Source organism: Chelmon rostratus, chromosome 13, assembly GCF_017976325.1.
Source record: "Chelmon rostratus isolate fCheRos1 chromosome 13, fCheRos1.pri, whole genome shotgun sequence".
Classification (NCBI taxonomy): Eukaryota; Metazoa; Chordata; class Actinopteri; order Chaetodontiformes; family Chaetodontidae; genus Chelmon; species Chelmon rostratus.
In genome coordinates, this window is record NC_055670.1 from 5,344,721 (window position 1) to 5,359,226 (window position 14,506).

A 14,506-nucleotide genomic window follows, 5' to 3' on the forward strand; every position below is an offset into this window, starting at 1 on the left:
AGCGGTAAATATGTTATGATGCCACGCTCCAAACAGACACCGAGCAGATTGTCCGAGGCTGGGGGAGCGCACTTTGGCACCGCGTAGACACTTCAAGACATGCTGCCGCTGCGCGGCCGCGGATTCGCCGTGCGCGGAGACTGGCTGCACATCAAACCAACGGTGTCTCCCTGGGGATTTGAGCAGTGATGGACAGCTGTTGGACATCGATTCCTCGCGGAGGTTAGGGATAAATTGAGCGTGCGGAAACACAGGCTATACCATGGACCAAGGAGCTGATCGGTGTGGCTGCCAGAGGAGGAGGAGGAGGAGGAGCGGCTGAGTCTTCTCCTGCGCTCCGATCAGCGCAAGTGTGCGAGGATCGTGATGATGCTGTTCGGCCAAACGTGAGACTCCCACCGCCGGCCAGGCTGCGATGTGTGCTCGATACAGGTGCATCAAGACTTGACGGGACCAAATAAAAGCCGCCAACATGAGATTCACCGTTTTGTTTCCTTCCACCTCTGTCTCCTCTGCCCACAAAGCGCTCACACGAAGACGGGAAACATGTCGGCAGATATAACGGGTTCACGGCGTAATTGATGGTGTTGCGCTATGATCTCTGGGGACTATCTGAGTTGTGTAATATTTCATTACAGCGCGCGCTGCCGTGCAACCTCTCCATGGATGGCAGTTAATTGGGCCCAATGATGTAGTGCCAAATCCACCTGGATCTGATGTTCCCTCCTCTCGTGGCGGAACTGGCTCCCCTGTGACTTTTGCGCATGTTCAATTGTTTTTATTCCCACAGCTTTTCACCACTCCTGGTTATTGCTCTGGGTAACCCCATCTCCGTTTTTAAACATTTTAAAACGATGTCTGCCTCTAAAAGTGGGAGATAACCCGTTGACAGTTTGTGCTTGATAGATTTGAAGCGTTTCATTAGTGACCAACTATGAGAAATTCAACTTACGACAGACGTTTAATGCGCCTCATCTAATTAGTTTCCTGACATTAAGTTTCATCAGAGCCAAACTTTTCCCGCAGTGTTTGTTCAGGCACATTTCTCTCGTTGCGTCCCGTCCTCCACCATGTCCAGATCAAATAGTGTCAGCCCACCCGGAGTCGGTGCGCCCGGGTTGAGGGGAGGGACTGAGCTCAGATCAGCTTGGGGCGAGTCTGAGTCCGTGGCCAACGGGTGCCCATACTCGGCCAGATCCCCGCGCAAGAAGCTCACACGGACCAACAGTCGGTGGAGGGAAGAGGATGATCTGGAACACCGGCAGCCCGGGCGAGCCTCCACGACCGTCAGCAGGGTCAGCTTCAGGTCCAGGTCGGCTTGGCAGGACCATGGCGAGGAGAGCCGAGACAACAAGCGCGCGTCCCCGAAACGTCCAGACGGCGAGGTGAGACCCAAGTCTGTGGAGCTGGGTCTGGATGAGCGGAGAGCCAAGTCGAAGACCGACGAGGAGGAGGTCATGCCCGAAGTTCACTTTTCTTTCGTGGCGTGCTGCACCAGCGTCATGCACATTTTCAAATCCAAGAAATTCCAGTCTGAGAAGTTGGAGCGGCTCTACCAGCGCTACTTTTTCCGCCTCAACCAGAGCAGTTTGACTATGCTCATGGCTGTGCTGGTGCTGGTCTTCACGGTCATGCTGGGCTTCCACTGCTCCGGTGGGGCGGCGAGGCCGAGCGTAACTTATGTGGTGGTATTTTCCGTGGCAATCTTCCTCACACTCACACTTATGGTGGTCTGCAACAGGAACGGCTTTCACCAGGACCATATGTGGATTGTGTGCTATGTGGTCATCCTGGTGGTGCTGGTGATCCAGGTGATCGGAGTGCTGCTCGTGCAGCCCAGAAGTGCCTCAGAGGGGATCTGGTGGACCGTGTTCTTCATCCATGTCATCTACACTCTGCTGCCCGTCAGGATGCGCGCCGCAGTCATCACTGGAGTTATTCTTTCCGCCATCCACGTGGCTGTTTCTTGGATGTTAAACGGCATGGACAGCTTTCTGTGGAAACAGGTATGTAGAATGTGTGTCGTTGATTAAGGTTTGGAATAATGTGCGCGGAGAGCCGGGATTCCACGCCTACACTGTGCGCAATAACGCACAGCAGAGCACGGGCATTTCAATGAAAGCTTTCTGCTGCTGATCTCGTTTTATCTAGTTGTCAAACAGGAGAACAAGCAGCATGTTAACATGTAGCCTTCACTATGTTAGCGGATATATATGGGCAGTGCAATGATGTGGCTGGAAAAGTTCCTCATAAGCAGTGGCTTACACACACTCTCTAAGGGGCATCAGGGAACATGAGAAAGGGGCACCACCACCTCATGCAGGTCAGTTCCTCACACAGCTACTGAGGTCAGTTTTTTGTGTGTTCACAAGAGTGCAAAACAATGAATGCACACTGAGGTGAGACTGTCCCAAAGTGTGAGGTGCACCAAAGATCCAGAGCTCTTAGTGAGAGAGTGGGGAGGCAGTGGGATGCAGCTGCGAGGAGGCTATATGGCCACTTGTCTCGAGTGTGGCCATTCAAAACAAGTTTAAACACTTGTGCCTCACTTCTGTGGTCCGACCCCAGATCATCTGAAACATATGAAGCTCAGCGTCAGGCCCAGCTGCACTTTGGCTGATCAGCGAGGCATTTGGGTTGACTTAAGAGGCACCTGGGCAGAGCAGAGGGACATTTGGAAGAAATTAGGACAAAAATTATGCTTGGAAGAGCCCCATCTGGTCTTAGAGAGTCCCCAGTAAAGGTTTAAAGCATTAAAGGGAACTTAAGCACAAAGAAAAGACAAAACAAGTAAGTGACGCTGTTTGCTCTGTCCTTTACTTCTGATATGGCTGCAGGCTGTTTCTTCAGCAACCATAAATCGAGCTTGTGATTCCTATACAAAGAGCTTGCTATGGAATATAGTGGCTGGTTGCCACGGAAACTGTATCAGCTGCCTTGTCGCTCCTCAGGCTGCAGACGGCTATAAGTTTATCACAAATGCATCCATACAAACTACAGTCAGAGTTGCAGTCGGAGAAGTGGGTTAGAAGTTTCCCGTTTCCTCATTTGTTTGGTGTGTGAGAAGAAGGAGCTAAACAGAGAACATTAGTCAGATGATGAGACACAGGTGAAGCAGAGGCGCTGACTTTCTTATATCAGGCTGTAATTTGGAAGCAGTTTGTCAATATGTCCATCACCACCAAAAGTCAGAATATTGTACTTAATCCTCATTTGCATTCTGCCGCTACATCTCATTGTGATTCATAGTGCACACGTCTCGGCAGCGGCTGTGTCACTGTGGCCACACGCTCAAGCTCTTAGTTCATTAAGGCTGAAAAGTAATTGTTAAAGTACACAGCGGTTTCCTGTCAGGATGGATTGTGTGACTGTTTATTGTTTATTGTCGCATCCCTGCCACAGACTCCTCCACATTATGAGCTTTTGGAGAGCACGTTAGAATGCAGAGGATGTTTATCTGACATTTGGGGTTTCATGTGTTATTTTTGACTGTTTATTCATGACGCCTTTGAGCAACAGCTCAGATATGCAGCTAATAGAAATCCTGCTTTCAACCTCTTAATGTTTGCATTAAAGCTCCTTTCTAACGGATATTTGTCATATTAAGGGCTAATTATTTTATTAGAAAGCAAAGAGCAAAGTGCAGGTTAAATGCCTGAGATGGAAGCTGTTTTAAAGAAGAAGAAGTTGTTTGCTCTTGGCTTTGGAAAGACTGATTTCAGACTCTTTGTTTTACTTCATCTGGACTTGTAATAAGCTCACAGGCGATTGTTTCAGGGGATGTTGTTTTAATGTGCTGCAGAGCGTATGTGTTCCACATGAAATCCAAAATACCTCAGGTAGTATTTTTACAACATCAACATTGCTTTCAGAACATTTCTCCAGCGCTGATGGACTTTGCCTGTAATAAAGGTGCTTCCACAAATGGGTTCAATTTTCCACCATTATTTGCATCGTCTGCTGAGTTCTACAACTCGGTATCATTAACCGCAAACTGTGCTCTCTGTCTGTGTGTGTGTGTGTGTGACTGTGTGTGTGTACACGCTCTGTAGCTCCTCTCTCCCACCACATTGTTTTGGCTGCTCACTTAGTTAATCATTTTTTATCAGGCCATAAACATTTGCTCCAACAACAGAGCTCTTGTAGAGTAGGTGCTTTTAGAAAGAATGGCTACGGAGGTGGTTGCCTGTTGTTTATGTCGTCTGCATCTAAAGACCTCCCTCAAATGAGGTGCTTTAACTCAGAAGGGGCCTATTCTTGAAAACATGCTACATGGCCAAAAGTATGTGAAGACGCTCGTCCACGTTCTTTGTTGTACTGTTGGTGTGGGACTGATTTTCATGGTTTGGCCCAGGCCCCTTAATGCTACTGTATACAATGATATTTTAGACTGCTGTGTACTTTGAAATATGTGGCAACAGTCTGGGGAAGGCCCTTTCCTGTTTCAACATGGCCCCATGCACACAGCAGGGTCCATAAAGAAATGGTTTTCTCAATTTGTTGCGGATCCATCCAGCACCTTTATTGCTGAAGTGGACTGCAGACTGCAAGCCGGACCTTCTTCAAGCGGTCTGTCTGCCAGGAACCAAATTTGGAGCTGAAATGCAATGCAGCCGCGTCTGGTGGACATTGGGGCTTACGCTCCTGTTACTGAATGGGAGTAAATCCCTTCAGCCGGGCTCTAAGATTTTGTGAGAGCCCACCGGGAGGAGTGGAGGCTGTCACAGCGGAAGAATAAAGTTTTGGCCATAAGTCTACTTTGGGAGCCTTAAACAGGCTTGTACATGAGCCATTTTGGCTACAGACACCGTGCTCCAGAAATTAGACAAAGAGCATGTCCCATGTTATATCTGGGCCATCAGTAGTGTATTCAACTTTAGAAAGAGGACATTAAGGCGCACACCATTTAAAAACCTCATGAAAATGCATGAATAGACACAACTACTCATGTAGTCACCATCAAAGCGCGTAGAATATGTTGAACACCAGAGAGGATGTCGGATTTCACTTTTTTCATCCTATTGTTTCTTTTGGGAATCCAGTGTTTGGTTATGTACGCAGAAATCAGGCTGATAGTTTAGTTGTTTTGCGTGAATGGCATGTGACCCTGCATCTATTTGTATTTTCTGCGAAGGCCACATTGTCATTTGATGTGTTGATGTGAGCGTGTGGGAACGAGCTGCTGTATTTGTTGTTCTTTCCTCACCATGCTGTTGTTTTTAGCATATCTGTTCTCCCCTGTTTACATAGGACCCAGCTTGTCTCTCAGTCAGACCACTGCTGTTTATGCGAGATCCCAAGATAATGCCATTTTTTTATGCGTGGGCTCCTCGGAATACGCTGCGTTTCCCCAAGTCTTTTAAAATGCAATTTCAGTCAACCTTGTTTCCTTTCCTAATGCTCTGTTTCACAAGCCTGAACAGTTGTGCCGGAAATCACATCCGTGCAGAGCTAGGATGCGGTTTCACTTTCATTTTCAACACTGATGCAGGCTATTTCTGAGCTGTCACGGGGACAGCCCTGCATTGGTCACTACACTAGCAAAAGTTTGCAGAAAATTTTCAGAAGAAGCGTCGTTTTCATTCCCGCCCAAAAGCCTGTCCTGTCACCATTACACTGGCAGGCATATGATTCCCATCACTTTACACTGTGGTTCATCATGGACGTTGATGTTCTGTGACCATGAAAGGGAAGCTTTTAGCTGCAGTGTCCTCATCTTTGCTCAAATCCCCAGAGATGATAATGCCCAACACAAACTACACCACAGTCACGTCAGCCTCAGTGTGGGATGAGTCCCGGACTTTGTTTGTTCAAACCATCATCACCACGCTATGCCTTTCTCTCATCATCCATGATCCAGCTTACATCAGTCCAGTCATGTCGGACATTTGTTCCTTAAGCAGGTGACGTTACATAAAGATTCACCGTAAGGTTGTGTTGACACAGAGGTAAGTATGGTGTACAGTTACTGTGGTGTGGTTTGTTTGGTCAAGTGAAAACAATGCTATTCAGACGGTGGTAGCACCAGATAACAGCGCTGGGTGGACCTAGCTGGTTGGTGCTGGTATCAATTTTAGGAACTAGCATGGGAACTTACTATGATTAATTACCCACGATGCAAGTTGATGGCGGGCAGTTAATTTGTAGATTCGAGCGCGTGGAGCGGCTTGATGTAGCCTCGAGCCTCTAGCCTCAAGCAGCGGTGAGGAGTGGAGATGCAGCGCTCTGGTAACTCCACGCTCCCAGAAATTTTCATTTTCATACCTGTAGTCTTTTGCCCCAACCAGTGCTGACTCATATGACATCACTCGAGGCAATCAGATTTCACGCAGCTTCTTCTGAAGCCACAGAAGGCTTTGCATGGCGTAAGTACTCCCCAAATCTATAAACAGCTCCCTTTTAAATGACCATTTGAAACCCCTGTGCATTCCTCCTTTCCAACATCTATCACAGCTGAAAATTAGGAATAACAGCACAATTACTCTCCAGTCTGATCTGCTGCTGGTTGAACTTGCCTAATCTTGAGATGCGGTGGAAATGCAGGAACTTTAAACTCCTGGGTCACTTCCTCGGTTTGTTTCCTGGGACCGTTTGGTTGAAAAGCCCTGCCTCCAGTCTTCTCCCCCCCCCTCTCCAAATTCACGGAGGAGGGCATGTAAGCGGACCAGTCGCAGTTGGCAGGGTTCCAGGGGTAACAGGGTTTTCAGCTTTCCCAATTGAATCGCCTGGTGCCCGTAATGTGTGGAAACTCAAAACAGATGTCCACATCATCTCTCCTTCGTTTACCTGCCTTCATAAACCCATCCCTCCTGTTCCTGACCTGCTTCTAGACATGCTTTTAATTTCCCCGTGAGACTCAGCCCCTGTGGACAGACATTTAACCACTTTCCTCCCCTGCAGGACGGCCTACATGTGTTCTAGAGTGATGAGAAAGAAGTGCCTCTCGGGAAAACCGTCTAAATCAGAATCTAAACATCAGATTCACATCGATGGGTTCACCTTTTTCCCCCGTCCCCTGTGACAGGGTTGTAATATATAGTTTCACTGCTGCTTGCTTTGTTTAATCATATTTTCGTGTGTGAGCAGTGAGCACCCAGAGGCTGAGGAGTGCCACAGAGGATGCTACTGTTTTAGAGATCATATTTGAACCAAACATGGATGCGGGGCAAGCCAGAGTACGTTTGAGAAACCACTGCTGACGCATTCCCCCGTGAGTTCAGTACTCCTGTAACTTAGCAACAGATTCTATTTTATAAACACCGACTCCGCTCATTGCTTCCCTGGGAGCACCTGTGTGTTTTACCTCCAGCCATGGGCTGCCAGCACATCATTTTGTGTAGTGGGTCAAACCGAGACCGAAAATGTCTGTAGAATGCTTGTATTATTGCCCCTCCGCGCTAGTTTTTGTTCACACCGTGTACACAATATGCAGCAGTGTTGTATGTTTTTAACACCAGAGGTGCTACCAAAATAGGTATAAAATCTTTAAATAGTTGGCCTGATCGTTTAGATACAGGTGCAATTTTCTTTTCTTTGTTACTGTTTATGATAAAAATAACAGTATTGATACAACCGGTACCCAGTCCATCTTTTAGACAGGATCCTCTGCTGTTTGTGGTTTTATACCTCTTTTAATATAGTTTCATATTGACAGTTGTCATTTTTAAATGCTGAATGTTGTCCTGTGGTTGTGAGGCAGCTGGATTTGCGAGATCAGGTGACATCTTTTCGGGCTTCACGTGATCGGCTTGTGGCTGAACGACAGTGAATTGGACCAATCAGCACCCTGTGAGGAACTAGTGGCTGACTTGGTTTGTCAATGGTTCAGAAAACAACAATGGCCGCTCCTAAAGAGGGAAGCATAGATGCCGCTATAGCATCAGTTGTATCAGAACTGGGGAGTATTTCTTCGTTGAAAGAAGAGCAGGAATGGCTTTTGCAAGAGTTTGGCTCTCCTATGAAGGCACATGGTTTGTTGATCTGTTTGGTTGAAGTTAGCCTGTGATAGATGGTGATGGTTCATCCAATCACCTAAAAGTGTCCGCCCTTTTCCAAACAGCTTTCCCGGAAGACCTCCGAGTTGGTTCTGTGTAACAAACCATCTTGTGGGTCTGGTTAGTCCTGTACAGCGACTGTAAGTTAATTGTTTTTTTGTGCACTTCATGAATGGACACTCCTCCCATATCCCATGTAGTGATGGGGGAAACTGAGCTTCCTGAATCACTGTGAACCATTGGATATAGTAAAAAAAAAAAATGCTGACATGCCAAAACCCGATTGGTATTGCATTTGTGTGGGGGCATAAAATCTTATACCATGATGAAACACTCACAATACAAGTGGTTCTACTGCTTTCATTATTATTTTGTTGCTATCTTGAAGATAGCCAAATGCTGTCTTTAAGTAGTTCCTCCATTTATTGTTTTCTTTGCTAGTACAAAGGATCATGGGTTATGGGGGAAGCAGGAGTGTCCATTAATAATGTTAATTACCCCCCCCCCCCAAATTTTTTCATTGCAGCATATCAGCATAACTAGAAGAATGCTGTTGTTTTTGTTGTTGTGCAGGATGATGTTTACATGTGGACAACAGTCAGCAGCAGGGCTCACAAATGTCAACCGCTGTTTGCAATTTACATTGCATTTAAAGAGGCTGATAACTTTCATTTAAGGTCTTCAGTTTCAGCTAATAATGACATTCTCCATTAGCGATGCAGAGCAAACCTTATCTGCTGAGAAAGACTGAGAGACGTGGTTGAATGGACAAAGCTGGTGACTGGAACTCGAGTTCAGATTTTTTTTCTTCCCTAACAACATGTTGCATGTTTAATAAAGAGAAAACATCCTGTCCTTGTGATGTCTGCATGTTGCTGTAATTATGAGCAGATTCTTTGACAGTGAAATGTAAAACTGAAGGATAGTTTCCACATTGTCGTCTCCGCTGTGGTGAGCTTAGCAACACTCGGCTGTTGGGCTTTATTGCTTAATTCTGCTCATCTGACATTCATTAACTTTAATTTGTTTGTTTGCTATGTAGGAATTCAGGCTCATGGTGATATTATTTGCAGAAGGAATTATAAATAACCTAATTATGATACACATCTCTAATATGGAATTACTCGTCCAGTGAGACAATTCCTCTGAGAGCTTGTATTATAACAAGGCGATACTGCTTAGTTTTGTGATGACTAGTATTGTTATTGCTGCTGTGGTTTTTTGTTATGGGACTAAATAATAATCTGGCATTAGCTTCTTGTTAGCCATTTTCTATTTGGTATAGGCATGTTTTGTTTTTTATTCTTTGCCCTGAGCAATAAGGATGTGGCTGATGCATATAGAGGCTCTATTAGCGGTGGCTAGGAGCAGTTAGCCTGACGTTTATTATGCCGATTGAAGTAAGAAAGGGTGAATTTTCCTTTTCAGCCACTGCTCAGGTCACTAGATTTGTAGTTTTTACATGCATACATATTGTGTGAATAATCCTTTAGCACTTCAGGGGGTGTAGAGGTTATTGCTGCTAGTGTCCTGTCAGGAGGAAGATGATCATGATCCTTAATGTCGTGTGGCTGCGTGGCCAGGGCCATGAATATTTAATGCTGGATTTTGGTGAGTGACAGACCGATTTTGATCAGTTGACAACAAAAAATTTGGATTGTAGAGTATGTATGTCAGTATGAGTATGAGTATGTCTCATCATGCACCTGGAGCAAGCACTTTTTGTTCGTACAGCAGAGTGCAGAACAAATGCCTGAGGACCATTCAGACTGCTTGAAAATGTGGGTTGTTGTAACCATATGTACAATTCAGCACGTTATGAGACAACAAACTCTTGCAAAAGACAGAGTTTTGCTTTTCAACGCAGTCAGATGACATGTTTAAGCATGGTGAATCATATTGTATAGCTGATCGCTGTTGGGGGATTTCATTGCCTGCAATGACTCGGCTGACCCCGCCTAAAATTGCGTTGCATTTGATGAATACAGACCTTGAACCTTGAACTTTGCTGATGTGCCAATGTGATTGAAGAGCATGAGAGTTGAGGTCTGTTGGCAGCTCCAGATTTTCATCACGCTCCTCGTCTCTTTTCTAAAGCTGCTTCCATCATCGGTTTTAAGTGGCTTTTGATGGTCACTTAGAAATTCAGATGGTGTCAAAATCTTGCCCTTTTCATGTGCCATTGCATCCTGGGTTTTGATTAAGGTCAGACATGAGAATGTTATTTCACGCCTCAGCCTCGTTAAGGCTGTGGTAATTTGCATTGTTAACGTTATTGGATCATGATGCCTAAAGTTTTAATGTGGCCCTGTGGTTTGTTAGACTATGAGAAAGATGTTGTACTTTTCCCAGTAAGTCATCTGAGAACTGACTGAAACCACTGAGATACAATATTAGGCAATAAATATTTTACCCAGGAAGTAAACAGTCTCTCGCCCACACACATTTTAGTTAAGTCACTTTACTTTTAGAGCATGTTCAGAAAACAATCATTCATAGAAGACTTACAGAATCGAATTTGTGTAACAGAGTGCAAGTAAAGTAGTTGTGCGAGAAATGGAGCTTTCTTTGTATCGCATCTTTCCATAAGATCAATCTAGCATACAAAGAGAATGCACCTGGAAACATACACACTCTTCATGTCTCATTCTCCCTGATAGGCCTGATGCACATTGATTCTGGCCTCTGCTGCGACGAAGCGTGCCACTTTGAGTGGATGTGTGAAAGACAGCGTCCTGAATCACCATTTGTGTTCGTAATGCATTTACTGTACATCAGAAAGTGTGTCATCCCCGTTCAGAGGAGTGATGTTTCTTCCTTGTCGGTTCACCAGCTTCAGTCATTTTAGTTTTCCACATCCTGTGAGCATGCACATGTCATAAAAAACACCCCTCAGATATCTGTCTTAACTATAAATGTCAGGAAACTTCATTTCTGGCCACATTTCGATGTCCATGACACGATCGATGATCGCTGTCGATGGCCTTTTTCACATCACTTGTTTGTTTTTCTCCGCACATTCCTAACAGCCACGGCAGGTTTGTTTTTCCACTCAGCAATGGCAGAGGGGTTGTACTAAACAAAGGCAGCCCATTATCATGTCCACGAGTGCCCAGCACAAGCATTTTAAAACCTAGAGTGTTTGCTACATGGTCGTGTGGTTTCTGAGCTTTGCTGTCTCATATGTCTGTGCTGCATTGTTTGGTTTTGTGAGCCTCGTGCGTTCAGCATCTTAAAAATAGCTTCTCCTCAGCCTGGTCATGTGCGGGGCCTTGTAGTTTCCCCTCCAGGACTGTACTCATCGACACTGAAGTTGATTCATTGTGTGTGGTTAACAAAGCTCTACCGGTTGTTTGATGTGCTCTCTCCAGGAGAGGGAACCCATTATCCCGAATGAGGTGTCAGCAAATGAATCATGCTGCAGAATTCAAAATTCAACACCATTTTCAACTGTATTAAAGGGACGAGTCACCAGGTGTTTTTTTCTGTCTTTGAGATTTCTGCTGCCTCCTTACAGCACCTGAACCTTTGTGTGTTGTGCTGAAGGTGTGCAACTCAGCAAATTAGCTTTCCAGAACGAAATTAAGCTGTGGATTTTTTTGGTTGCAATATTTCAATCCTGTAGCAGCTTCAACCAAAAACTCCTCCTGCTTCTGTTGTACTGGGGTGAAACAACATTTTCAGAGACAAAGATCTCAAAGCCTTAGCAGATAAAGCAGATTTGATCTACCTGGAACCGCACCACCAGGGGTAAGTGAGGAAACATGTTTAGGCTATGTTGCCTTTGGGATCTTATCTACTTTGCTCCTCCACTGAGTTGGAGAATGTTTGGCCCACTGAGCACACGTTCAAATAAAGTCTGCCATCAACAATTATTGCCATGGAGATTTGTAAGAGCTTACTTTAACTGTATGTGGTGTACATGTGTTATTCAGGCCAGCTGCCCCTGAACTGCAGTGAAAGTGTTGAAAATCAATTGGATTCACGCTTTGTGCTCACTCAGCTGACTGTGTCATACCGTTCAGCTCTATGGTTTAGCAAGCATGAGGTTGACCCAGGGCCTGCCTCACAAAACAGAACAGAAAGGTTGTCTAACTAACTAACTGTAGGGCTTAACCCGGCCTTTCTGTCCCAGTTAGTACATGTGTTCAGGCGCATGTACTAAAACTATAAAAGCACCTCCTCACCAATCATCTGCAAGAACGGAGTCATCATCTCCACATTTCAACATGGATAGAAATGCTGCATTCACCATAGTATGACAAGTATTGGCAATACACACAGGAATGATGCGTTTACGGTCCAGAGAAACGTGAAGACTTAAAGGTAATCTGCAGCGTTTTTGACCACTAGTAGCGCTATGGAGCCATTTTTTGTGAGTGGGTCCCTGTTTAGTTTGTTCTGCACGCACATGCAGGTCACATGATATCAACACATATCTGCCTGATTTCGCACTATTCCACTGATCTACAGGTGGCGCTAACGCCCCAAGAACCACTGCAAGGATCTGCGTTGGGGAACATTTGACGACTTTGTTATGGGAATTATTTTTACGACGTGCGATGATACGTGATACAGAAATGGCTAAAGTACAAGTGTGATGATGCACTCATGATGTACTTTACCAACATGTCCGCCATATTTTCTATTTATCACAACAAGCATTATGGCCCTGTTAATGTGTTTGATTAGTTCATGGCAAAATGAACCTGTAAGGTAAGTTGACCTCTGTATTGACTCAGTTTATTTGCTGTAGTGAGTGACTGTCAGGAACCTGGTGGTCACTTCCCATTTTCAGCCCTCTGTGGCGGCTGTATTGCCTGCTGTTGACAGCTCTTTGATATGAGGAAGACAAGCGGATGTTTCCTTGTGGTTTCTCCCATGGTTTTTCCTTTATGCATGAGTCACTGATTTAATGAGAGCTGTGTCCTCTAAAAATACTCTGTAAGTGTGCTGGCATCTGAAACGTATATCTGTCACACAGCCATGAACGAGCACACGGTTTATTTCCTCTTGATGAATGAGAGTCCAGGGTACAAAGCGGCTGAACTGCTGACTGAGTGATTCAATCCGGACGGACGTGTTTTATTTATTTGTCTTGTCTGTGCATAAAGCAACGTTTTTGCACCAGAATAAAGGCGAAACTCTGGACAGAGTCAAGATACGTTGTTGTAGTCGTTCCAAGAAGAGCTAATGTAGCTGGACCAATCAAGACAAGGGGCTGTTCATCCTTCCTCTGAATGAGCACATAAAAAATGCTGGATCTGTGATTGATTTAGCTGTTTCTACTCTCGGCACGATTCTATTACTGAGCGCTGCATCAGATTCAGCTCAGTGGGTCATTCATGTTAATGTGTCATTTGTGTGACACGTCTCTTTGCGTTGCTTTCTAACATACACCATATGCTAAACTCCCATTGGAGCCCACAGCGGCCTTTTTTACTCCAAGTCGTCATCAGTCTTTCATCCTCTGTTGTAGTTCAGTCTCGTCTGTCCCTTCCAATCCTGTTCGTTTGGCCCCTTGCGAACGACAGATTTCCTTCAGTTTCTTCCCTTAACCAAATCAAGGGTCTAAAGATGGAGGGTGTCCTGTACTGTAGGATTGCAAAGTACCATGAGGCAAATTTGTAATTTGTAACATTAGGCTATATGAGTAAAATTGACTTGATTTGATCAGGCTTGTAATTGGTTGCTAAATTTAAGTAGCTCAGCCTTTTCTCCTGTCACTCACCTTCCTGGAGACACCATCATTTTGTGGTTTCAGTTGTCTACTCTACTCAGTACTTTATCTAAATTTATTTATTTATTATTTCTTAATGACAGGACCTATAATTTCCACACACGTCCATATTCCTGTCATTTTTCAAAATACTAGCAGTCCGTTAAGTTCTACGTGGTACTTGCTCTCAGCTGTCATAATTGTGGGTGATAAAGGGTTAGAGAGAAACAACTGAACACTCAAATTAGATGAAAGGGGATATTTAGACAACCATTACTGTCAATCTCTGATAATAAACTCTCCAAGGTTGGCCCAAAGCACCCTGTTTTCTAGGGATGCATGATAATGTCGACTGATAACGGCTTTAAAGTGTGATATTGGTATTTAACAGTTCTGCCGATAAAAGATGGCGCCTGAATTGTGCTTGCGATGTGAGCATGTCTGTGGTGTGGAGGTTTTTTGGAGTGTCTAGAATGGACAGCAAAGTTGCTGATTGTTCAGCATCTGTCATGCAAGGAGGAGCCAAAGCGCAATCCTTCAACACTACAAATTTGATTGCACATCTTATGTATCGTCATCGTCATGATAAGAGTAGGGATAATACCATGTTATTTCCACGACTGGAGAGACTTGATGTTCCTAATTAGGTGGGAAAAAAATATGTTCAGATATTGGTGTTGGTAATCGGCCAAAATGAGTTGCAAAATGTCAGATAACCTCAAAAATCCAATATCGTGCATCCCTGGCATTTCCTTTCCTTTGAATAGTGAAGGGACAATGTTGAAGTAGCTTC

At 44.8% G+C, this 14,506-nt stretch overlaps 1 protein-coding gene across 1 annotated transcript in view; it reads left to right on the forward strand.

Moving 5' to 3' along the window:
- Nucleotides 1–1,070: 1,070 nt before the first annotated feature.
- Nucleotides 1,071–14,506, forward strand: part of adcy5 (adenylate cyclase 5) — a 78,510-nt gene continuing 65,074 nt past the window's right edge. Inside the window, exon 1 of the mRNA XM_041950283.1 lies at nucleotides 1,071–2,006. Coding sequence (XP_041806217.1) covers nucleotides 1,071–2,006 — 936 coding nt within the window. The remainder of the gene's footprint in view (nucleotides 2,007–14,506) is intronic.